The sequence below is a fragment of the Chelonia mydas genome, chromosome 1, assembly GCF_015237465.2.
Source record: "Chelonia mydas isolate rCheMyd1 chromosome 1, rCheMyd1.pri.v2, whole genome shotgun sequence".
Taxonomy (NCBI): Eukaryota; Metazoa; Chordata; order Testudines; family Cheloniidae; genus Chelonia; species Chelonia mydas.
In genome coordinates this window covers 237651174-237675061 of record NC_057849.1, presented here as the reverse complement: position 1 = coordinate 237675061, position 23888 = coordinate 237651174, and the positions used below count along the sequence as shown (strand labels likewise).

Below are 23888 nucleotides of genomic sequence, written 5' to 3'. Positions count from 1 at the left end.
ACACCGCCGACCACCGCCATGGACCGAGCAGCTGTGTCACCTGCATCCGACGCTGCCTGCAGAGCAGCCTTTGCGGCAGCAGCACCCTCCTCCTCGAGCGCCTTAAATTCTTTCCTTTCACGTCTCGGAAGGGAGGGTCTGAATTTGGGCAGTGACCCCCACAAGTTAAACTCATAACGGCTGAGGAGGGCTTGGTGGTTGGCCACCCGGAGCTGGAAACTGGACGACAAATAAAGCTTCCTACCAAACGAGTCCAGCCTTCTAGAGTCCTTATCCCTTGGAGGCCTGGATAGTGACGTGGAGGGAGCCTCCGACATCCCTGCTCCCGAACGAGCCCCTGGGTGGGCATGCCTGGGGGGTAGGGGGTCTGCTGGCACCACTTTCCCTGCCATGGGGGCCCTTGCCACTGACCGTACTGCGGAACCAGCAGCACCAGCTGGTCGGGTTGGCTGGGCTGGGACATAGGGGGCCGCGGGTGGGTCGAGGTTACCAACGATCTATCAGTACCATGGGAGCGGTACGATTGATGGTGCAGGGAACGACGTCTGCCAAGGGATCGGGACTCCAACATCAAGAAACGGTGCTGCCTCGAGCCACTACTTCGAGACACTGCGACGCCTAGATCCGTGACGACGCGGAGCTGGTGATCCCCACCGGGAGTCGTGGGCACGGTGCCTCGAGGAGAGAGAGCTGGAGTGTGAACGACGACGGAGCCTGCGTCGGGAGCAGCTACAGTAGCTCCGACGAGAAGGGGAGCACGTACGACGCCTGTGCCTGACCCTGTCCTGTTGATACTCTCTGCTCAGTGTGGAGTGGTACCTGGAACTCCGATCCAACGGCACCCAACCAGACAACCTAGTGGGTGATGAAAGCGGAGGCCGGAGACTGTGCCCTGACAGGACGCTGAGCGGCGAGCGGGCCCGAGAGCAGTCCCCGAACCGGGATCTGCATCGGGTCGGGGTCAACTGCCTAGAGCCCAGTGGCGGCTTGCCTCTAGAGTGGGGCCTGGGTGCCGGTGGTGCCCCAGGTATCTGCAGAGTCATAAGGTCTTGGGCCGCCTGCAGGGCCTCCGGCCATCCAGAGAGACCTGAGTCGACGCAACCGGGCTGCTCCGCTTGACATGAGTCGGAGCTCTGGAGCCCAGGGGGAACTGGGGCTGCCCAATTTGGGTCTAGCCTCTCCCCTTGCTTTCTCTTGACACCACTGAGAAGACAGGGCCTTTCTCTGTTTCTGAGATGGTGAGCAGTGCCGGCCACCGGAAGGTGCCGGGGGATCACTGCGTACCGAAGACGAGGTGCCCGGTGCCGAATCCGCTCGGCGCACCGGGGTTGGGGCCAGTGCTGACTCCATGAGAAGGGCCCGAAGTCTAATGACTCTTTCCTTGTTGGTTCTAGATTTGAAGGACCTGCAGATCTTACAGCGGTCGCTAATGTGGGATTGACCCAAGCAGCGGAGACAGTCGGTGGACAGGTCACTTCTGGGCATCGAACGCCTGCAAGAGTCACACGATTTAAACCCTGGGGCACGGGGCATGCCCCGGCCCGAACTCTAACTAACTGAACTGAAGCTTGTTGAACTAACACACACAGGTACCACTAACAACGACTGATGAGTTCTGGGATGAGCTGCAGCGAAGCGAAGCTGGAGCAAGGAGTTCCGACGCACCCTCAGTGGCGGCAAGAAGGAACTGAGGGTGGGGGGAGTGCGCGGTTCCCCTTATAGCACGCTATAGAGGCGCCACTCCAGGGGTCGCAGCAGCGCTCCCCCTATGGGTACTGCTAAGGGAAAAACTTCCGGCACCGGTGCACATTGGGAGCACGCACACCTACTGTGGAATACACATGAGCAAGCACTCGAAGAAGAACTGTAGCGTGGGCAGTGTCAGAAACCATCTACAGTTCTGTTTGTTCCAGGGGTCGGAAATACGGCACAAGGTGACGCTTGCAGCCACTTATGCATCCACAGAATCAGACACCCATTAGCATCTCAACTGATGCTGGGTAAAGGCTTTGATTGTAGATTCTGGGGTGAAGGGAAGCAGGGGGTCCTACAGGAAAAAAATGATTTAAAACCATGAGAGTGGCCTGTTTTAGTGAGAGTGGAAACATTTTGGTGTGTTACTGATACCTGTAGCCTCTTCCTCCTGTTCACACAGGGCTGGATACAGGACCCATTGTAGTCTACCAGGGAGTTGGATCAGGGAGAGGAACTGGAGAGACCAGGTAGCTGAGTCTAGAACAGGACTCTAGCTGAAGGCTTGATGACACCTGTGCAGCCCCAGTTGCCTTCAGTGGGCTTGCCAAACTGTTTGGAACAATTGTCCTGATGATGCACAAGGAGGAATAGAAACCAATTCACCCTCTCAGTGGTGCTGGTTCCAGCTGGGCTAACTCAAGTAAAAAGCAGGAAAAAAAAATCATTTTTGATTTCTAAATACAACAGATTTATATCCACAGACAGGATCAGTGGAGTGAGAAGGTGCCATTTTTATATAGTCACTTTTCAGTACAAGCCACACGTAAGTAGTAAATATGTGCGTGCTTTTAATCTCAGAGTGGAGCCCAGTGTGTGGGAAACCGTGCACGCCACATGACAGCATAAAACCTGCCCTAAAGAGTTTGCAATCTGATGATGCAAACTGTGTCTGCACAGCACCTAGCACAACGGAGCCCCATTCTGGGTTGGTCCCTAGGCATAATAAATATTATTAATAATAACAGTAGACACGATGGAGCAAGCGACAGTTACAGGCAACAGGTGGGGGAAATAGGAGGCTGTGCAGACAATGGGTTAGAAAAGGTCACGTAGGTACTTGGTTATTATGGATGCATCTTTTTATAAAATCCATTCCCCCTCTATTTGTGTAACCCAGGCTGGCCCAGTGTAGATCTTTGTGCTCCCTGCCCCACCAGCAGCTCCTTCGCCTAAGCAGTAGAGAGCTGGACAGTATATTATTTCTTTTCCCATAAAAAATAACTCAACAAAAAACAAAAACACTTTTTGTCATTTCCATTGAAAGGCGCACCCCCCCCCCTTTTTTTGGATGAAAAACTGGCAGATGAAATTTTTGAAATATCGACTGCAGGAAACCAAAACATTTGCAAAAACTTGTCAAAAGAAGTCATTTTCTGTTAAAAAACATTTTGATCCGCTCTACAGAGGTTACAGAAGAATCTGCTACAACCACTATGTAGAGCACCTCATCCTAAAGATCAAGCTGTAGGTTCTTGTACTTTGACCATCCCAGGTTCAAAACCCACTGTCAGCTCATGTAAGAACAGTTACATATACTCCTTGCACACTCTAAAAAGCCCTTCTCTGGAAGACTGCTTGCTCACTCAACTCCCTCTTGCTCCCACTGCCCTGCTGTCACCCTCCACCACACCAAGCATCTCTCCTCTCCAAACCCCATCCAGACACACCAAAATGTATTATTTAACATTATCATTGCAGCACAGGGGTTTGCGTGCTGCTCCTGGTGAGTAAAGGAACAGCTGAATTTACAACAATCGACCAGGGCAAGCCAGGCCCTGAGGGGAAAGAGGAGTGCGCTGATTGAATATGGTGATGGCACTATGCAATCATTTAACTCCTGGTATAGGGAAACCCAGTAAGAGCCAGCATAAGCTCCAAGCCTGCAGACTGTCTGATTTTCACTCTTTTATTGGAGGTGACATTCCTGGATTCCTCTGATGTGAACCTGAATGCAACCATGGCCATGGAAATCCAGAAACGGGAGCTTTGGCAGAAGCAGTCAAGCAACAACCAGACAGGAGTTTCCTAGTTTTGCTACAGGATTAATCTCTTCCTCTTCTCTCCACAAGGATCCTACCCAGAGATAGGGTGACCAGGCAGCAAATGTGAAAAATCGGGACAGGGAGTGAGGGGTAAAAGGAGCCTATATAAGAAAAAGACCCAAAAATCGGGACTGTTCCTATAAAATCTGGACATCTGGTCATCCTACACAGAGAACACCAGAAAGCGGGCTATGGGAAACACTGTATAACTCTCACCAGGGCAGCAGAAAGGGCCTTGCAGAGACACTCCCGGGAAGGCTGAACAGGAGAGGGGCAATCTGGCCAGAGACGTGCCAGCAGCCAGCCGTTTCCAAGAGCGGCGTGAGGACATAGCATGCAGGCAGCCTGCCTGAGCCCTGCTATGCCACTGGACTTTTAGCGACCCAGAGATCACGATCGACTGGCAGAGGCTCCAGGATTGACCAGTTGATTGTGATTGTATAGAATTATGAATTTGACACTGAATTGTATACAATTATGGATTTATTTTTGCGGGGGAGGGGGGCCTTAGCCCGAGACCCTGGGCTGCAGCTCCTAAAGCCCCTGCGTTAATCCAGCCCTGGCCATGAGCCCACTCTTTTTTTTTAAATTGACTAACTCACATTAACATTGCTGTTTGTGAAACAGCCCATTGTGCCAGCCTGAAAGCACGGTGCCCTGCCATCAGGATGCATCCCCTGAAAAATACCTTGTGCCAGCTACTCGGGACACAGGCACATCATGGGTATGGGTGGGGGCTGGCACTGCCCTAGCCATTACAACAAGCGGAGCACAGCACTGTTACTAGTGCAGGATTCTCACAGGCTGGGGGCACTGGTGCTTGTACATTTTAAGGCCAGAGGAACAATTATGCTGATCGCCTAGTCTGAGCTCCTACCTAACACGGGCCCTCCGCAGAACCTCGCCCCGCCACTGCTGCATCAAGCCAGTGACCTGAGGCTGAGCTCGAACACCTCTCGGAAAAACAGCCGATGGGCGGTAACCCACGGCTCAGCCCCACGCTCTAGCTCCCGCAGAGTTACAAGCGCTCGCTGCCGCGCTCTCTGCCCTGGGGGTGGCAGCACACTGGGAAAGGAATAAAGACACGTTTCTCATCACTAGCGCCCCCGCCCTGGTTTGGAGGCAGGTGGCACCGGGGCGAGAGAGGGGAATGGGGGGGGGGGGGGGGGGGGGGGGGGGGGGGCGCGAAGATCGGTTTGAAACCCACCTTCTAGTACAGCCTCTGGGCATCTCACTCCGGAGTGTGAGACCCACAAGCCCGCCCCGCCGAGCGCACAGGCCGCCCTGCCCCGTGGCGGGGGGCTCAGGAGCGAAGCCCGGCCACGGGCAGGCGCCACCCCGGCTCCAGGGCCCCGGGCCACTGCAGCCTCCGGGGCGCTGCCGGCCGCTCGCTCGCCAGCCGGATTCCCCGCGGGCTTCGCCGCCCCTCGCGCAGAGGGAGCCCCGGTGGCTCCGGGGCCGGCTCCCGCGGCGGGGGTGGGATGCAGGCGGAGCGCCGGGGCCGGCTCCGGAGCGGGAGCGCCCGGGGGATACTCACCGCGCGCCGCTGCCTGCGGGGCCCGGGCAAGCGCGCAGCCCCAGCCTGCAGAGCTCGGCAGCCGCCGAGTGGGGGGAGCTTCCTCCGCTCTCCCTCCAAACCGCTTAAAGAGACAGCGGCCGCTTTGTGCTCCGGCGCCGCGCGGGCCCCCGGGCGCTGGGGGAGGGGGGCGGGACCCAGCCCAGGGCTGGATCGCAGCGCGGGGGGGCCCTGCGGGGAGATGCTGGGGGAAGGGACCTGGCAACTGCTCCCAACGGGGACACCGGGGGAGGAAATTAGGGCCAAGCCCCAGAGCAATATGGGGGAGGGTTGGAGAGTCCCAAGCCGGTGTGTGTGCGGGGGGGGAGGGGTATTTATTTATTTTTTTTTACCACCCAGGGACAATTGCATCGCGTGCCCGGGGGGGAGACAGCGCAGAGCTGCTAGCAGGGATTGTCAGGGAGCCCATCGCTGTGGCATCGAGCCATCAGGCAGGCACAGCCCTTGGGTAAAGGCCTAGGCCCACTAACATGCTGCTGAGAGGGGGAAGGGATCCCTGCCGAAGGGCCAAGAGCAAGCGGAGCTGCCCCGCGAGGAGGGAAGGGCTGAGGGAGTGGAGAAGAGGAGCCAGGTTCATGGCTGTGCGCTGGGGGGGGGAAGGGAGCCGTTCCTAAGGCGGCCAGACTCAAAACGCTGCAGGCTGGTGGGTGGCTGCACTGTGCCAGCAAGACGCGACTCAACCGTGCACAGGAATTTCCCCCGTGCACAGGTGAGCAAAGAGGACGCCACCTCCCGCTTGCAGTGGGGCCCCTGCTGCTATCTCCGGGGGAAATCACCAACACTTGACGCAACTGGCTGCTGTCTCATGCGGCTCTAACAGGAGGCTCGGCCCCCTAGGCTCAGGTCCCCGCAGCTAAGCAAAAGAGGAACCGCTCAGCAAATATTTCAGCAGGCCAGGGCTGCCTCGGTTCTGTCTAACCCCGCAGCGTTTCGTGCAGGGGCAAGGCGGGGAGAAAGGTGAAATCAGACACAGTTCCAGGCTCGGTGCTGCTCGACAGAGGGGTCCCCATTCTGATCCTAGCTGGGGAGTTTTTTGGTGACCAAGATTACATTTTGGCTTGAAAATTAAGTATTATCAACCCTATTCATTCAATAGTAATAAGGTCCCCTCGCCTTGTAAATAAAGAGATTTTTAAACCAATCACCAGTGTTTTGAATAATAAGGGGGGGTGCTTTTTTTTCTTTGCTGGTTTCTGAGCCTTTAGGCTGCACTTACTGCATGCTTCTAGCTTTTCTTTACCACAATACAGACTAGATACCTCAAAGAAAAAGGAAGTGAAAACTAACATTCTCACCTGATTAGCGCTGGACCAGGCTAGAAGGGCATTCGAGCTCCCCCAGTACTTCTAGCAAAGGAGGGGGGCTAGGCCCCAGGCCCAGCAGCTGCCACCTACAGTCCAAGCCACGCCCAAGACACCGTGAGTGGCCCTGGGCCCCAATGCCCACATAGAAGGCCCTGGGCTGGGGAGTCTGTCCCAGAGTGTCAGTGCTGTGGAATGGGAGGGCAGGCCTTGGCACTTCCCCAAGCCCCCTGCAGGAGGAGGTACCATGCAGCACCAGGGCTTTGCACAGAGAGCAGTGTGCTCAGGGTCCGCAGATACCTCCCCCTGTGCTTTCTGGGCTGTGGCCTGCCCTGGTTCCAGGGGCCCAGGCTTGGCACATCTCAGCAGAGGGGGAGTTACTATGGAGCCCCCAGCACCCCTGTAGAAAGCCCCAGTTGCTACCCTGCCTGGGACAAAGGTTCAGGGAACTGCTAGGGCCTCCCGTCCCAGCCCGCAGCACATGGACTCTAGCAGGCGCTTCCTTATTGGAGAGGGACATGGGCACCCTTGTCTCTTACTTCCTGGGGGGGGGGGGGGGGGGGGGTCCTTGGCTGCAAGGTCTCCGCACTTCTGTCTTAGACATGGCCAGGGAGGCGGTAGCTACTGAATCTCTGCTCAGACCCAGCTGGGGCAGGACCTTGGCCCCCCTGTGTTGTGCCTTCTCCCTCCTTCCTCTATGATCAATGCTACTGACTCTGCCTTCGTTCCCACAAGGCATTGCAGGGGAGGGAGGGGTGTAGGAGGCAGAAAAGGAGCCTTTTACTGCTCCACAGGCCGAAAGGTCCCAGCTGGAGTATAGTGACATCCCCCCTCCCCTTTGCTGCTCCTAAGCAAGTAGATCCAAACAGGTGTCAACAAAAGGACTCAAGCCCTGCCCCAATCATATGACTCCAGCTGCTGGGGCTTTAAGAAATACACCATTTCCAGAGTTGGCAACCTTCACAGTCCATCTCCCCCTGTCCAAATGATCCTTCACCCTTATGGAGAATGTAAGAGACAGCAGTACATTTTATCCATGGAGATTGTTTTTTTGGGACAACCTTATAGAAATCTATAGGATGATTCAAAAAACCTATAGCAAGGAGATCATTCTTCATTAAATTCTATAGGGTTTTAGACTAAGTTCTACAGAAAAGTGGTTTTCAAACTTTTCCATACTGGGGACCTCCCCCTCCCATCTAGCCCTATGGAAGGACAAAGTTGGCTGCAACTGCAGGTTGAGAATCCCTGCTCTAAAGCTGTATTTAGTTTCATTCCTGTTACATTCCATAGGATTTTTCCATAAGTTTGAGAGTGTAGGGAACACTCCCCCTCCCCCAATTTTGAGGCGTTCCTCACTGGAAAGGGGGGTTAAGGAGAGTGGAGTTTTCCTGCTCTTGTGGCAGATATGAAGTCCCCTGCTGTGATGCTGATAGGGAGCCCTTTGAGGTCTCCTACCTTGAAAGGTGTCTCACTTGGGCCTGTGAAGCAGCACCCTTTAAGGAATAAGCCTGCCCTCTCCTGTACATGGGACCTAGAGATGCACTTACTTAACCCATCAACCACACGCAGCATTCATTGCAAGAACTGTTAACAAAACAAATTGTGTGTGTGATAGAAGTCACAGAGACAGCTTTCCATTAACACACAGTTCCCCTTTCATGTTTGCTATGGTTATCCCCCTAGTAAGTTAAGGGTGTTTGGAGAAATTGTTTTGTCTGGAAAGTGGTTAGAAAACCCAGGATATTTGGCTTTCCCACTTACAGTAGCTGTAAGAGAGATAGATCCATGCCCTCACTGAAAATCCCGCCCCCCAATCAATCTTGGGCACACAGGCCCCATGCCATAAAAGAGCCTTCACCAATCATGGCCTCATACCCCAACTGTATCATGTCACATTCCCATACATCAGTCCCTAGAAAGGACCTTCCCTCTCCCCTGCCCCCCACGCCCGTCCCTTCACAGTGATGTTGTTATAAACCTCCCTCTATCCCTTTACCTGAGCCACTGCGGAACTCAAAGCACTTGCAAATGATCCACTCCTCTTTTGGCTTCAACTCTCACCTTCTGAAAAAGGGCCCAGCAGAATGGGTGGGGTGAATAAATAAGGCTGCGTGTGGGGGATGAGACAGCAGCATGTTGCAAAATGTATACGCTGCAAAATATTTCCTCTTCCTGGAGTGCTCTTTCATATAAATGGAAAGTGAAAGCAAAAACTACTGCCACCCTGAACTCCTGATTTGGGTCTCCTGTCTTTTCATGGTGGTCTCTTCCTCTTCTTACAACCTCCAGGTGCACGTAGCCAACCTGTGGTAGATACAGGGAGTGTAGCCTTCCTCTACCTAGGGGTCCTTTCCAGGCCCGGCGTATTTGTTTCCTGAAGTGGAAAAACCAGAATCCTTGTCAGGCTCGTCTTATTATTTGTATTATAGTAGCACCTGGAGGCCCCAACTGAGCTCAGAGCCCCATTGTGCTATGTGCTGTACAGACACAGTGGGAGAGAGCCCCTACCACTGTTACAATCTAAACAGACAAGACGGGGGAGGGGAAGCAAATATCTCCATTTTACAAACAACTCTGTGGCACAGAGCTGGGAAGTGATTTGCCCAAGGTCACAGAGCAGGTCACTTGCAAAGCTGGGAATTTAACTTAGATCTCTTAACTCCCAATCCAGTGCCTTAACCAGAGACCATCTTTCCTCTCTATCCATCTTCCTTTTGAACAACCGGAGAGAGGCCCCCTACAAGCCAAATATAGCCTCTTTGGCTGACACCAGGGAAATCTCTCCCAGGGCAACTGTAGCTGCCTCCACAGTGGAGTAAAGACCAGAGCCAGTCAGGACAGACCTTTGTTGTCAGAGCATTTGACACCAGCTTACAAGGATCTATCACAGGGCTGGCCAACCTGCACCTGAGAAGGAGCGAGAATTTACCAATGTACATTGCCAAAGAGCCACATTAATATATCAGCAGCCCCCCATCAGCTCACTCCCCCCCCCCGCCCCACCTGCCAGCAGCCCTGCTGATCAGAACCTCCCCCTCCTTCCTCATGGCTCCTGTGGCATGAAGGCAGCTCTGGGGGGAGGGGGAGGAGCGAGGGCGAGGCAGGCTCAGGGAAGGGGTCAGGAAGGAGTGGGGGCCTTGGGGCGAAGGGGTGAAGTAGGGGCAGGGCCTGTGGCAGAGTCAGGGGTTGAGCAGTGAGCACCCCACCCTTCTCCCCCCTCCTCCCCCCGGCATACTGGAAAGTTGGCACCTTTGTTGGTGTCTGTGCAAGGAGCTGCATATTAGCTTCTGAAAAGCCTTCTCTGGAGCCACAGGTTGGCCACCTCTGATCTTTCTATATTAAAAAGGTTAGAGCTGTTTCCCCTCTGCCACTTGGAGGACAGAAGCGATGGCATCCCCAAACAGACAGTCTGTGGAGAAGGAGCTGTCAAACAGTGAGGAATAATCTAGTCAGCAGAAAGCCAGTGTGTCACATCAGCCCCTCCCAGCCTCATCAGCATAGCAGAGCAGCTTGTATTTTCCAAAACATGGTTTATTTACTTACTGTAAAGAAGAACAGAAGTTTGCACGAAGCTTTACTTTCAACATTTAGGATTTCCCCACCTGGGATTCTCCCAACAGCCTGTAAATTTCCTGATGGATGAACAGGGCAATGACAGATCTGGTGACTTGCTTAGACATATGCTCAGTCAGCGGTGTCACTGGGATTAGAAACCAAGTTTCTTTGTGCTCCCAGCCCCTTTGCTCCAACCCCGTATCACATGGGCTCATTCATTAAGGGAACATCACCTACCAGTTGCGGCCAAAGCCTGTTCTCTTAAAACAGGTATAACTCAGACTGGAAGTCTCTCCCCACTGAAGGCAAACAGACTAGTCTCTGAATCCGTCCAATCTGTTGCAGATATTGCCCCACAGCTGCAGATACTGTAGCTAATCAGCCCTGAAGATGCACACAGCAAGGAGCCTGGGAGCGGACCACACATTGGTATAACGAATGGCATGTGTATTGCATATGGTATAGAGGCCTAGAATGGAACAGGTGCTGGTGTCACTTGCAGCGTGGGGTGGGTTGAATACAGCAAGGAGAGCAGGGACAGCTTATGCTGGGACTGCAGACCGAGGTGAGGGGATAGGACTGCACACCAGAACTGAGCAGGAACATTTAATGGAAAGCAGCGAGTAAACGCACATCGCTCACACCATGGCGTCTAATGCTGTAAGAGACTGGAGATGAGAGCATGCACCAGTGTTATGCGTGGAGCGAGGGCAGAGCCAGACCAGAGGTTTTTGCTGGGATCTGATATCAATGGCCCATGTCACTAAGTTAATGCAGATGAAGGCAGCTCCTTCTGATTTTATGACTCCAAAGGAAAACCAGCTGCTCCAAGGTGGTCAGCACCACATCTGCTGGCTCCATGGCTCTCCACTAGGCAGAAACACACACTGCAGCAACTTGAGGAACAATGGGCATTTCCTTTGAAAGAGGGCTCACAACTGGCACAACACCCCTCTGCAACTTGGACATTAGCTCCCCTCTCCCACATTTATGGCCTGGTGCCAGTTCCTATGATTCATTTGGTTCCTATATTCCTACCCTGCCAGCACCCTCTAGGCTATTTCATCTTTCGCCATTGCCAGCTCCTCCCCTGGAGAAGAACTGAGAAATCATGTATGAGACGGGGAAAGGATGGACATTGTGCTGGGCTTTATCCAGGGGTGAAAGTAACTTAAAGGACTTACCAGTGCGCCGGAGTCCTGAGTGGGGGCATGGCCTCAACCAGAAGAGGCGTGGCCTAAACCAGAAGAGGTGGGGCCTTTAAATCAAGATTTAAAGGGCCTGGGGCTCTGGCCGCTGTGGGGAGCCCCGGGCCCTTTAAATCACTGCAGGAGCCCTGCCGCCGCTACCCCGGGGCTCTGGCAGTGGTGCTTGGACAGCACTTTAAAGGGCCCAGGGCTCTGGCAGTGGGGAGCCCCGGTCCCTTTAAATCGCTGCCCGAGCCTGGCTGCCGGAACCCCAGGGTAGCAGCAGCAGGGCTCTGGTGGTGATTTAAAGGGCCAGGGGCTCCGGCTGCTGTGGGGAGCCCCAGGCCCTTTAAAGCAATGCTCAAGCCCTGCTGCCGGAGCTCCAGCAGTGATTTAAAAGGCCTGGGGCTCCCCGCAGCAGAAGAAGCCCTGGGCCCTTTAAATTGCCGCCGGGGAAGCTGTACCGGCTTACTTTCACCTCTGGCTTTATCAGAACAGCAGGCTTGTTTGTTGTATCTCAGGTCAAAAGACGTCACATACTTCAACTGGGGCACAAAGATAAGTGACTTGCTCATGGTCACAGGATAACTCCATAGCAGAGACAGGAACAGAACCCAGCCCTGCGCCTTAATAACAGGATCAACCTCTCATGCTCCTTTATTCCCCCTTTTGAAGTCCAGCATGGAAACAAGCAAACAAACAGTAAGTAAAACAAATGGCAACTCCAGCAACAAAAAGAAAAAAAATAATGAATGACTTTATTTTTTAGTTCAGTTGGCCACCTGAGGTGCTAAAATCTCAACACCAGCAAAGCAAGTGTGCATAAAAAACAATAAAACAAAACACAACCAAACTGAAGAAAACAGGCTGGATGTTTTATACATGTAGGATACACACTTTCCTGTTAACACTCCACACTCACCAACTATAAAAGCCTTGAACAGTCTGAATATCAGCGTTCATTCATATCCCAAGGGATAGGTGCCAAAGCAAATCCCTTCAATTGGACTGGACTTCACACACACACACATATACATACATTATATATATATAGAAAGAGAGAGAGAGAGAGAGAGAGAGTGAGAGATTATTTAAATTACTGCAGTGCCATCATAGCATGGCATGGCATTTTCCCCTTCACATCTACACCTTTCATGACATCCTTGTCTGTTCAACTCCACTTCCTATATAGCACCATTCTAAGCATCTCCAAAAGCAGGAACATTCAGAAAGCATTTAATCTCTGTTATCGTGCATCAGTCAAGGAGGAAGTGATCTCTCCCATGAATTATATACAGGCTGTTTCATGGTATACTTAGAGACTTCTTTTTATTGCAGATGGTAACAGTTCCAACTCCTGAGAGCCATGTTGTGGCTTTTCATATTTTTACATACGAGATTAAATTATGCAATGCTTCTTATCCATCAGCAGCCGATGTAAACAGTTAATCAAAAATTCATTTTAAAAGTTTTAACCAAAGAGGTGGTGGTGAATGTTTTAGAATTAACTGTTAAAAAATGGAACCAACGGCTGCTCCAGATCATGCAATCTAGACCTTTCAAATGCTCTAAAATGTTCTTGATTAGGATGTATAAAAATATTAAAATCCACCACAGAGTGCAGACAAACATGCTAACTAGCTCTGTGCAAGCACTGTGTTCTGATGGAGGCCTGGACACTGCAAATCTCATTTTTTGACCGCCGGGGTGAACGAAGGATCCATTGGTGTTTGTACAGCCAACACACAAACAAATATTTACAGGAAATGCGGAGACAGATGGAGAGAAAAACAGATTCATGTGACTGTTTTAAAACCTGCTGTTGCTCTATAATCCTATCCTGATATGCTTAGCAATGGAGTTTGCAACAAGAAGAGCGACTCTCCAGCCCCAATTGGACAAATGGGGTTTTGGTTAAGTTAAAAAGACAAAAGTGTATTTGGAAGTTAGAGCTGAAAGATATTCATGTCTTTCCCTTTGCATGGTTTTCCTCTGGTGGAATGATCTCCAGAGCAGGCATGGGATAGGTAGGGAAGCACAGCTCTTCAGTGGGTTTGGGCCTCACCAAATTGCATTGACTCTCACGATTCACAAGTGTACAAGGACAGGCTCCTGAGTTGCACCTCTGAAAGGACGATCCCTGTACTCAACCTGATCCCAGCCCTGAGCACAAGTGCTGGCCTCATCTTAGTTTGCCCCTTAGAGTGGAGGTGTCAGTTCCCACTCTAGGTACAGGAGAGTCTGACTCTGTCTAGTACTTTCAGGGGAACCCCATCCCAGGCACAGAGAAACTTAACTCCAGGCAGCACACATTGCCAGTCCATGAGCCGGCCCCAGCTGTTCTTCAGCTCAGCCCACAAAGTGCATTAGGAAGCATGAAGCCAGTATTGAGCTCTCTTGCTATTCTACCTCTGAGATTCAGAGTTGTTATTGCATGGGCAGTTCATGAATGTTTAACCTTTCTAGTGATTGGGGGAACATCTCTAATGCAGAGAGACCTGTAGCAGAAGGAGCCATTTCTCAAAGATGGGGATTATTTAATTTCATTTTATAAGACTAGTCAAAGGAATCAGGGCACAATGCATCAGCCATGCATATAAAATCAGAATTACTTAACCATAGCAACTTTTCTTATACCAATACAGTCATGAACAAGCAAAAAATTATTAAAAAGGAAAAGGATATCAGGAATTTTTCCTTAGTGAAACATTAGGGCCCTATTTATTCCTGCATTGTTGTAATTTAGACTCTGTCTGGGGAGGGCTGGATTACTGGATGAGAATGGGGCGGGAGGGAGCATTTGTTACTGACCACAGGGGCTAAGCATACTGCCATCAAGGTCTATTTTTAATGCTCACTTTCAGACAATGGAAATTAAAAGCCATGGAGCTCGTTGCATGCTACAGCCCAAAGCAGGCAGGGCTGTACACTGGGTACTGTGCTCCCAACAGAGATCACATTCCTGACATGCAACTCTGAAATCACGTTGCTTCAGGTGGCAGCTGTTCTCGGAAGACTAGAGTATAATAAGAAAGATCCTAAGTTCAGTGGGAAGAAGAGTAAATGAGTAAAAAATAAATGTTAAATATCTCGAATAGAACTGAAAAACAATTACTTACCAAACAAGAAGCCAGGATGAATTAACATAGGGCTGAAGAGATCAGCACTGCCATTGGAAAGTACAGGAAAGCTTCAAGGTGTAAGGTAAGTCTTATACAGATTTGTATTTTTGTTATCATATTCTAGAACTTCCCAATTCTGAAACTTTCCAGCTTTGGCACTTTCTAACAGTGAAACTCATGCAGCCCTACTCTGAGTCATCACGAGATCCCAGCGGAGATGCAGCATCAAAGGGGCAGGTGCTACTGAGAAAGATATTCCCCATGTGTTGGAGAAACTGAACAAGTGACAGGGATTCTAGAAGCTGGCTTGAAACATTTTGTAATATCTAAGTGCCCGACGCTGCAAAGACTTATCAAGAATAGTACTTACTACCATGTGGCGTCCCCCTGAAGGGACTCCCCACAGTGGTCAGTGCTATGCCCAGTAGTATGTTGTTTGCAGGATCAGGCACTAAGGTTATGTCCACACTGCAGCTCGGAAGGTGCCTCTCCGATCAGGTAGAGACACACGCTAGCTCTGCTTGAGCTATCCTAATAAAAAGAGCAGCGTGGACATTACGGCAAGGGTGGCAGCAGGGGCTAGCCACCAGGCTTGGACTGGCTTGTACTTGGGTGGGTAGCCTGTGCTGCAATGTCTACAGTGCTATTTTTAGCATGCTGGCTCACGCAGAGCTAGTCTGTGTCTGCTTACCCAGGCTGGGAGGCATGCTCCCCCCTGAGGCGGAGAGATACCCTAAGGAATTATAACCAGTCAATGCAGTTTGCTTTTCCAATCAACCCCAACCCCTCTTCCAAATCCATTTTTCATCTGAAATGCGAGTTTCTTTTTAAAGAGCAGCTTCAGGCCACCTATCACAGGGGCAGCAGCTGGGGTTGAAGCCCAGGACATGACCCTGTGGCTTTTACAGTCATTGGTGAATTACTTAAAAAGGAATCCATGTTAAAAGATATTCTCGTTCCCATGAGATGAGGTTTTTGTTTGGAAATCGGTTTTGTATTGCCCCAAAATAAAATAACTAATTCTTTTGGTTGGGGACTCCCCCTCACCCCAGTTTCCTCTTTTATTCTTTCCTCTCCCCAGCAAGGGTTAGGGCTTCACATTAGGTTGAACCTGTCCCTTTAGCCCAGGGCTGAGTTGTCCTCCCTCCACATCCGAGCTGTTTGAAGCCTAGGACTCCTTCCTCCCCAGGGACATAGTACCCTGCCTCCTGCACGTTCCCAGTCTCAGCCAGTTAAGGAATAGACATGGAGCTTAGGTTCCAAACTCAGCTTTCACCAGCCCATGGTCTGGTTAGTACCATCTACGGGGGCACGCACTTGTACTAATAGACTCCAAGGCTGAAGGCCTTTAGTCTCCCTCACATTCAAGGCAGCACGTATTACTGAATGCACATTGCCACAGTTGTGTTATTATCTACTCTACTAGCTCAAAGAGTTAGAACACCAGGGCCGTCCCTAGAAGGGTGCGGGGCCCGAGGCGGAAGTGACGGATTCGTCTCTTCCATGACTGTGTTGGCCAATCGTACTGGCCTGCGGGGCCCCCCAAAGCGTGGGGCTCAGAGCAGTTGCCCTGATTCGCCCTACCCAAGGGATAGCTCTGTAGAACACCTTACTCAGATGCAGTTGCAGAAGAAGGCAGTTTGAAAATATGCACCCAGACCGTTTCATGTGACAAGAGTCTCTATATTTCATTCTAACAAATAAATATTTTTAATTAAAAACTAGTGCTTATGTAATGGATTTTCTGAAAATTTAACTGAATTGGAAATATAAATTGTGCCCTTTACAGGTTTTTATGAGGTAAAACAGGCCTCAATTTTGGTTTTAAATTGTTTTTCTTTTTTTTCTTGTTTTTACATGTGCATTAGGTCCTCACTTTCTCCTCTGAGGCCAGTGAGACCTGAAGGGTTGCAGAGTTTAAGAACAAGCATCTCCCCACCCCCCTTTTAGCTGGGGGCAGGGAGGGCTGTTGTCAGATTAGAGCCTTGTGTGACATCATTATTCAAGTCCCCCAGCACAAAGCGAAAAGTGTGAACCTCATATTTCTTCTATAACAAGCAACCAGCAATTTAAAAAATATTATGTTAAGAGGCTCTTTTTATACAGCATAAATGAGGAGGGCAGGGTAGCTTTTTGTTTTTTTCATTTGCAGTGCGTATTTAATGATCTCCAGTCTGAAACCAGCTGTGTTCCTCAGTGTGCGCTATTAAAATGGGTCAAGGCTGGTTTTAGGAAAACAGTCAGCAAGAGCCACCCTAAATTTTGGGGGTTTTTTTGGGTAGGAGTCACCATTTTTGCGGTGCAACCCACAGAAACAGTGTGTGTAAACTCCACCTGCTGGTTCTGCAGCTACAGCTTGCCCCTTCACTACACAGGCAGGTGAAGGTCTATGTTCAGACGTTCCACTGGAACTTTGCTCTGGGTACCTAGCACGAACACTATTAAGTAACATAGTGGCTGGCTCTCTGCGTTGCTTTGCTAGACCTTGGGTTTAATTTGTGGTCACATACTCCCTGGGATGTGAAGGGCAGGAAGCACAGGAGACAGCTTGCTCAGCCCCTGCTAGCTGGGCTGGGGTCGGGTGGGAGAAAGTATGTTTCCACAGCCAACTAAACAGCTTTGCAGATGGTCTCTGGAGAGTGTCCTATCCGTTCCTCCTCTGCTTGAAGTACAGTGGGCATGGCATGGGTCCCTAACAGCGGTGCAAAGTCGAGAAAACAGAATGGGGCTCCTCCAAACTCTCACAGGAATCCAGAGGACTCTGCTGGAGAGAGCAGATGGCCAAAAAGCAAGGTTCCATGTCCTTTATGAACACAGGAAGCGAGTAACTCAAGGAGTCCCCCTCAAAGCAGAAGGGAGAGTCCCTTTCAGACACAGCAGAAGATTAAATGAGAAGGACCCCACTGATTGTGTATCTGCTCCACCACCAGGCTATAGCATTAACAATCTCAATGGTGCTGCATGGATTTGTTTGGGAATGGGACACACGCTCTCAGATACCGGAGGAAGCAAGCTTAACTATCTTCCTTCGCTGTTAAACCCCAGAGAAAAACACACTAATAATGGATCATGCCAAGGATGTGCAAAAAACAAATGTGGCTAGGAAATTCAAAGTTAAGAGGGATGGCATCACGCCCTATGCCCAGTGGGATGGGTTAAGGATGTAGTGTACTTCTGGAGTCTGCCAAATGGTGACAGACTGCAGAGTCCTTCCCAGCATGGTAGCTGGATTGCTCAGTGTATGTCCTGCCCACTACTGCAAGTAGGAGTACAACGGGCACCCTCCTGGATCAAAGGCAGCAGCTCTGGGAGCGGAGCAGAAAGGAGCCTGCTTTGGCAGATGCAGAAAGAATTGTGCCTCATTTGCTAAGCTGGAAGTCATTCTAGGCAGCTCTTACAGTGGCAGCGTTCACCCTCTGAGTGGAAGGGAGAGCTACTGGCGGGGGAGAATTTTTAGGTCACAGTTTTGCTTTTCTTGTTACAAACTATTAATGGTATTTAAATAAATTACAGGTTTGTTAGTCCAGAGAGAGGGAATCTGGGATACAGAGAGAAAATCTGCTATGAACACTACTGGTTTCTCACAACTCCATGGATGTGCAGGAGATCATCATAAAAAGGACTTGGCTAGGGCAGGATGCATACGTGAGTCCAGGAAGTCTGCCCTGTATACAAAGCAGGGACCAATCTGCGGTAGTGTCTTGCTCTCCTAGAGTTAAAACACACACTCCTCCCAGACCCAAGAAGTGTAACATAACATTATTAATAACAATACTAATAAATAGCCACAAGTAACAAGAGTCCTGTGATGTAGAAGCAGAGGTCGTGGGATGCAGCAGGCACACACCTATCACTCGTTTGTCCATTTGTTTCTTAAAAGGTACAAAAATGAATCTTCTTTCAAGTATTAAAAAAATAAGTTAATTGACATAAAAGGGTGACTGAGGGCCCAGGCAGGTCTTAAGCTTCATTTCTGATGTGCAAAAATGAAATAGAGAGGGAAAAAACCAAACAAACACTGAAGAGTCTCAACAACGTTTCACCCAGAGGTGGCTCCCTCTCTGGGTTTAAAAGCCAGGGAATGCCGTTTGACGACCCCGCCCCTCAAAACACTTACCATTGTCCCACAAAGTCAGTATTTTCCAGTGTCAAAATGGTCGCAACAAAAAACAAACTAGATAAACTTATTAGCCTTTGAACAGTGGCCATGAAGACACGAGACCAGCAGTAGCTCTCTGTCCAGCATGTAGCAAAGTGGCGGAGAACTCCACACTCTTTCTCTATTCTTCTTCTCATAACCATAACTCTAGAAAGTACGATAGAGAGAGAGAGAGTGTCCTCTGAGGCCCTTGTCTCCGCAAAAGCCAGGTCGGGCAGAAGAGGTTTCAAACAAACACACCAAAGTTTTCTCTTTCCAGTGTTCCTTCACACCCATGCATAATGCTCGCCTCAGGTTTGTTTCTTTGGTGGGGAGGAAGAATAAAACAAAGGTGCTGCTCTGGGCTTCAGGAGCTCTCCTTTAGCTGGTTAACTCCCCCAAGGACTGCTACTGGCTGCTGTGGTTTTCAGGAGAGGGTAGCCACTTCTCTCCCTCTCATTAAAAAATGCTAATAGTGAAAAAGGGAGAGAGATCAGACTGCAGCAAATCCAGTTTGGTTAAGGGTTTTTCCTCATTAAAAGGTAATAAATCTCTCTACAAAAAGTCTACCCCTTTCCCTCATATCACAAAATGCGAATGGCCCCTTGTATAGGACCCAAAGAGACTGTGCAATCTCAGACCATCGTCTTCAGCTTGGTTTGCAGACGTTGTGCGGGACCCAAGCCTCTAGACCCAAATCCAATTATCAAAAGGCTTCTGGGTGCTTCAAACTGAATTCCTGCATGCTGCAGAACCCTTAACAAGGTTTCCCCCTCAAGATCTCTCGATCCAGGTAGTTCTGGCAAACTCAGCATAGGCCAGCTGGATAGCACAGACCAGCAGAGGTGAGTATGTTAGCTCAGGACCAGTTCAAGCTAGAGCCCTTGGACAGCATAACAGCTTCCAGGTCCTTGTCCTCCTCTTTTTCTCGAAGCCGCTGCTCCTCAAGGAGGGCCACCAGAGAGTCTCTCTGCTCCACGACTTCTAGCATCTCATTCAGGATCCTCTTCTCTTCTGATAGCTCCTCATCTGTTTTCAGGTGATCTGGAGAAAAAGTCAAAAGTGTCAAAGGATCTAGGACCGGAAAGAGATACATGAACATACTCCATGGATTGCCGTTTCTCTTCACCCTTACCTTCCACTGCCATCCTTTCCCGGAGTTCCTGCTGTAACCGGCTCTGCCTGTCTTCCAGCTCCAATTCTCGAGCACTGAAAGGAGAAACAAAGCAAGAATGAACCGATGGTGCATGCTGTGCTGGCAAGGAGCCACCACACAGATTGCCACTGAAGCAAATTAAAACATTCTGGTGTTTACTCTCCTCCCACTCTATTGTATTTACCTTCCCAGACCCCTGCTTCAGCACTGTTCTGACTCCTTTTGGAACAACACTGGAGATGTGTAGCCGTTTCTTTCCTGATTAAAATGTAATCTTAATGCTTCCACATCACTAGTCTTCCACTGGAGTGGGCAGACAGAGAAAGAAGAAGATTGTGGAGACAGATTCCCTTTTTCACATGGCTGGGCAGCAACCAGCCCATCTGCTTTCTCAGACTGATCTTATTCACACTGTTACCAGCTGGATTTAAAATCCAAGACAGGTACAGTGTGAAGGAGCAGATGCATCTGCAGTTGTTGCTCAAGCCACATTTTACCTCTGTGCAAGTCTCCCTCCTGCTACATCCCACTCTGAAGAAAAAGTTACCTGCCAAGTAATGGATGACTGAGGGCATTGCCTCCTCAGATTCCAATCTGAGCAGCATTTTGGGGCTTCTCTGGTAGTAGTATCCCAGAGCACACTGAGCTTTTGAAACACCAAAGTCAAGTCTTGCCTGCTCAGAAACTTGTTTCAGTAGCATGTAGTGCATTTTGGGGCATAAGCACTATGGAAGCCTCTGGTGTTCCTAAGCTGGAAAAGAGCTGTAGCATTTGTGCCCAGTTGGAAGGCTATGGGGTCCCACTGGAGACAGAGAAGTGAGGACTACAGGACCCATTTAAAGAAAGGACAGGAATGCAGACAGCTTGGCTGCATTCAAAAAAGGACCTTGCACCAACAGAACGGTTTGCCCAATCATCCCCCAAAGACCACTTGCCACTAAAACTACAGATGAAAGATTGGGGATGAGCCTGCAAGCAAGGAATGCTTTGTACGGAACGCGCCTGGGAGGACCGTGGGAGGGCTCAAACCTTTGGTTACATTCACACTTAGGACTTATCCAAACCTTTTGTGCTTCCACTCATCACGAGTTCTTTTTGCACTAGAGACTCTTCCAAAATGTACCTTTATTAACTTACTGGCTGGGAACTGCATTCTATCCAACAACACTATCTGAACACTTATTACTGGCCTCTTACCATCACAGCCAAGACAGTGCTGGAGGGAGGCCCTGCCAGTACTACCTGTGAGTAATCTCATCTCTGAAGCTAAAAGAAAAGGAGTACTAGTGGCACCTTAGAGACTAACAAATTTATTTGAGCATAAGCTTTCGTGAGCTACAGCTCACTTCATCGGAGTACTCCTTTTCTTTTTGCGAATACAGACTAACACGGCTGCTACTCTGATCTCTGAAGCCGTGCTACCCCATGCAGAAAGCCCTCTGCTCACTCACAATATCATCAGCTCAGACTCGTAGCGCACCAAAGCGTTCTTCTCCTGCACCAGCTTGAACCACTCCTGCATCAGCTTTGGATCATCCTTCTTCCCCATGCCTGCCAAGAGAGAAACTTTGTAAGTTTTCAGGATGATGCCCTGCCATCCCCATGAGCCCGACAGCCAGGAACAAAAATGGGGGCAAAATGTGCAAAGAAAGCCGAGCAAGATGCTGCTAGAGCACTCCCAAGCCGGGTCCGTTTAGTTTGCCTGCAGCACACAGGAAGAGGAGGGCACAGAACTGTAGGTGTCACCTCCTAAAGGATTCTCTCCTCCTTGGATCAATGCATTCTGAATCCTTTTTTGCCATTGCTCCTCCCTCCTCTTCTCATTATGGTAAACCCATAATTTAGTGGCTCACTTCTATTTAGCCTTCCTTAAACGAACTTGAACTTTAACCATGTTTTTGCACCTCCTCCATGTTACCGCCTTTAATGTATGCTGACTGGAACCTTTCCCACCTCCCCCACAAACCCTCTGTATCCCTTATGTTACACCCTCCTGTCCTTCAGTCACATCAACTGAATCAGTTCTTTTACTGGCTAAGAGTGGCCCCTTGCCTACCTCTATTGAAACCCTTCCTTTTCACTGGCTCATCTGCTGAAGATTTCTCCTCTCCTGTGGTTCCTTCCTGCTACATCTCCACTCCCTTTGGTGAGTCTTCTCCTAGTGCATCTATTAACAGCAGTTCACTGCATCCTACAAGTATGTTATTCCTAGACTTGCTCAGCAGCATTAGAACTATACACACAGAAACCCATGCTACGCTTGCTAACGTAAAAGGGAGAGAGTGAGAACCCACTTCAGAACTAATCTTTTAAAATTTCATTTTAAAAGAAACAACCCTGCCTCCTTCTCTCATAATCCACAGGCAAGGCTTCAATGGTGTCAAATGTAGTGCAGATTAAATTGCTACACTATGTTCTCCAGAACTTTCTATAGTGATTTGAGATATGCCTCAGACCCTAGAATACACCATAGAAGCTCTTCCAAGGTAATTCCTATTTTGGGCCCCTTGATCCTGCAATGAGCTACATGCAGGGAGAACCATCCCTCTGCCTGCAGGAAGATCCACTCAAATAATTGGGCAGCTGCCTGCCTGCATGGAGTTTGTTTCAAGAGGGGGCCTTCAAAGTGAGCTCAAAGGTGCAGAGATTTGAGCAGAGCACCTGTTGGTATTTATAATGCAGGCCTCTACCAGCTGCATGACTGAAAGTTATCTTCTCTCTCTCCACAGACTAACAAGGCTTTCTAGATTAATTAACATCTCTGCCTAGTTATACATTATGGACACTCAGCATCTATATTAAAAGCAGCTTCTCTTTCTTTTAAGCACAGTCTTATGGATGCCAGAAATGGCCACACAGAAGGTTTTCTATTTAAATTCCAAATACTGAGAAAGCTGGAAATATGTGCCACTCCAATGACCAGTAAATTCATATCAGTGCCCTGCCTCCATACCTAGCTCCAACCAGCTCTTACACTGAGGTCAAATGGGAGATCCAGTAACTCCTGCTAAGCAGCAGCTTTCCTGCTTAGAAATACCTACTACTGAAACACAGAAACAGTAAATGTTTAGGGGATACTACCCCCCGATCCCCCATAACAGATTCTGGCTCTCTGGATTTTATACCAGTCTGTTGCTCAGTTCCAAGCATTCTTTTCTGAACCTCTCTGCACAATATGCCCAGGTGACCATGGGAGGGGGGAGCTTAGACATGCAGATGTCCAGTGCAATGAAGCCATGAAAGCACTGGGAAGTCTCCCCACTCTTTCCAGTGCCAGGATGTAAAATAAATGCCTCTAAGAAACAGCCAAATACACCTGGCTACTGACCCATGAAATAGATTGTATGTATTTATGTATTTGTTTTTAACAGCCAATGAGCAGAGGGATGTAGGAGGGGTGGGGAGGGAAGGCGGACAATCGATGTGAGAGCACCATGGAAAGCAGAGTAAGTGGTTAGCAAAGTTACGCTGTGATCACATTCCACCCCCTACCCCATGCCTTGGCAATGGAAACTCTACTATAACAAACTCCATCTGGGACAAATTCAAGAATGCACTCAGCAAGACATGGATCACGGAAGACCAGTCTGGTTTAGGTTGGTTGGTTTTTTAAAGCTCAGGGAAGTTTTGCAAACCGGTCTTTGTAAGGACACAGCATTCCTTTAATCCATCCATACAAATTAAACAGTCGTTTACGGAAGGAGATTCTCTTCCCTCATCCCCCGCCCCGTCTCCCAGACACCTATGACGAAGAATAGAGAAATCAAATACACCAAATGAAAACAGGAGCTTTAGCATATGATACTGCTGCTGCCACTGCAAATCAATGTCCCGGTGACCTTGAGACTACCCCTTCCCCAGTTAAAAACAGAAAAAGGGATACTGTACCTTTAAAAATTGCACACTCATACAAGCTTGTTACAGAGGTTGCTACTGAGACTGAGGGTAGGAGACAGGAAGGGATTTGGAGGTTGGATATATAGATATTTTTTTGTCACCAGCTGATTAGTGCTGCTATGAAAATCCAGCTGGGGTGGAGGGGGATAGAGGTTG

At 49.7% G+C, this 23888-nt stretch overlaps 2 protein-coding genes across 34 annotated transcripts in view; both read right to left on the bottom strand.

Annotated features, from left to right (window-relative positions):
* BID (BH3 interacting domain death agonist) overlaps positions 1-11432 on the bottom strand; it is a 40571-nt gene extending 29139 nt beyond the window's left edge. For 2 of the 15 annotated variants that reach the window (XM_037877630.2, XM_043540097.1), the window contains exon 1: positions 5335-5487. The gene's annotated coding sequence lies outside the window, so the exon portion shown is untranslated. Of the gene's footprint in view, positions 1-4674; positions 4863-5004; positions 5513-6668; positions 6884-8673; positions 9052-9926; positions 10087-11416 lie in introns of those variants that run through there. The other 13 variants (XM_043540086.1, XM_037877577.2, XM_043540121.1 and 10 more) reach the window with 13 other exon arrangements.
* Positions 11433-12156: 724 nt separating this feature from the next.
* The window catches only part of MICAL3 (microtubule associated monooxygenase, calponin and LIM domain containing 3), a 250936-nt gene continuing 239204 nt past the window's right edge, over positions 12157-23888 (bottom strand). For all 19 annotated transcript variants that reach the window (XM_043539986.1, XM_043539936.1, XM_043539941.1 and 16 more), the window contains 3 exons: positions 21287-21386; positions 19815-19888; positions 12157-19723 (listed from right to left, as the gene is read on the bottom strand). In XM_043539986.1, the coding sequence (XP_043395921.1) occupies positions 19539-19723; positions 19815-19888; positions 21287-21386 (359 nt within the window). In that variant the 3' untranslated portion in view covers positions 12157-19538. The remainder of the gene's footprint in view (positions 19724-19814; positions 19889-21286; positions 21387-23888) is intronic.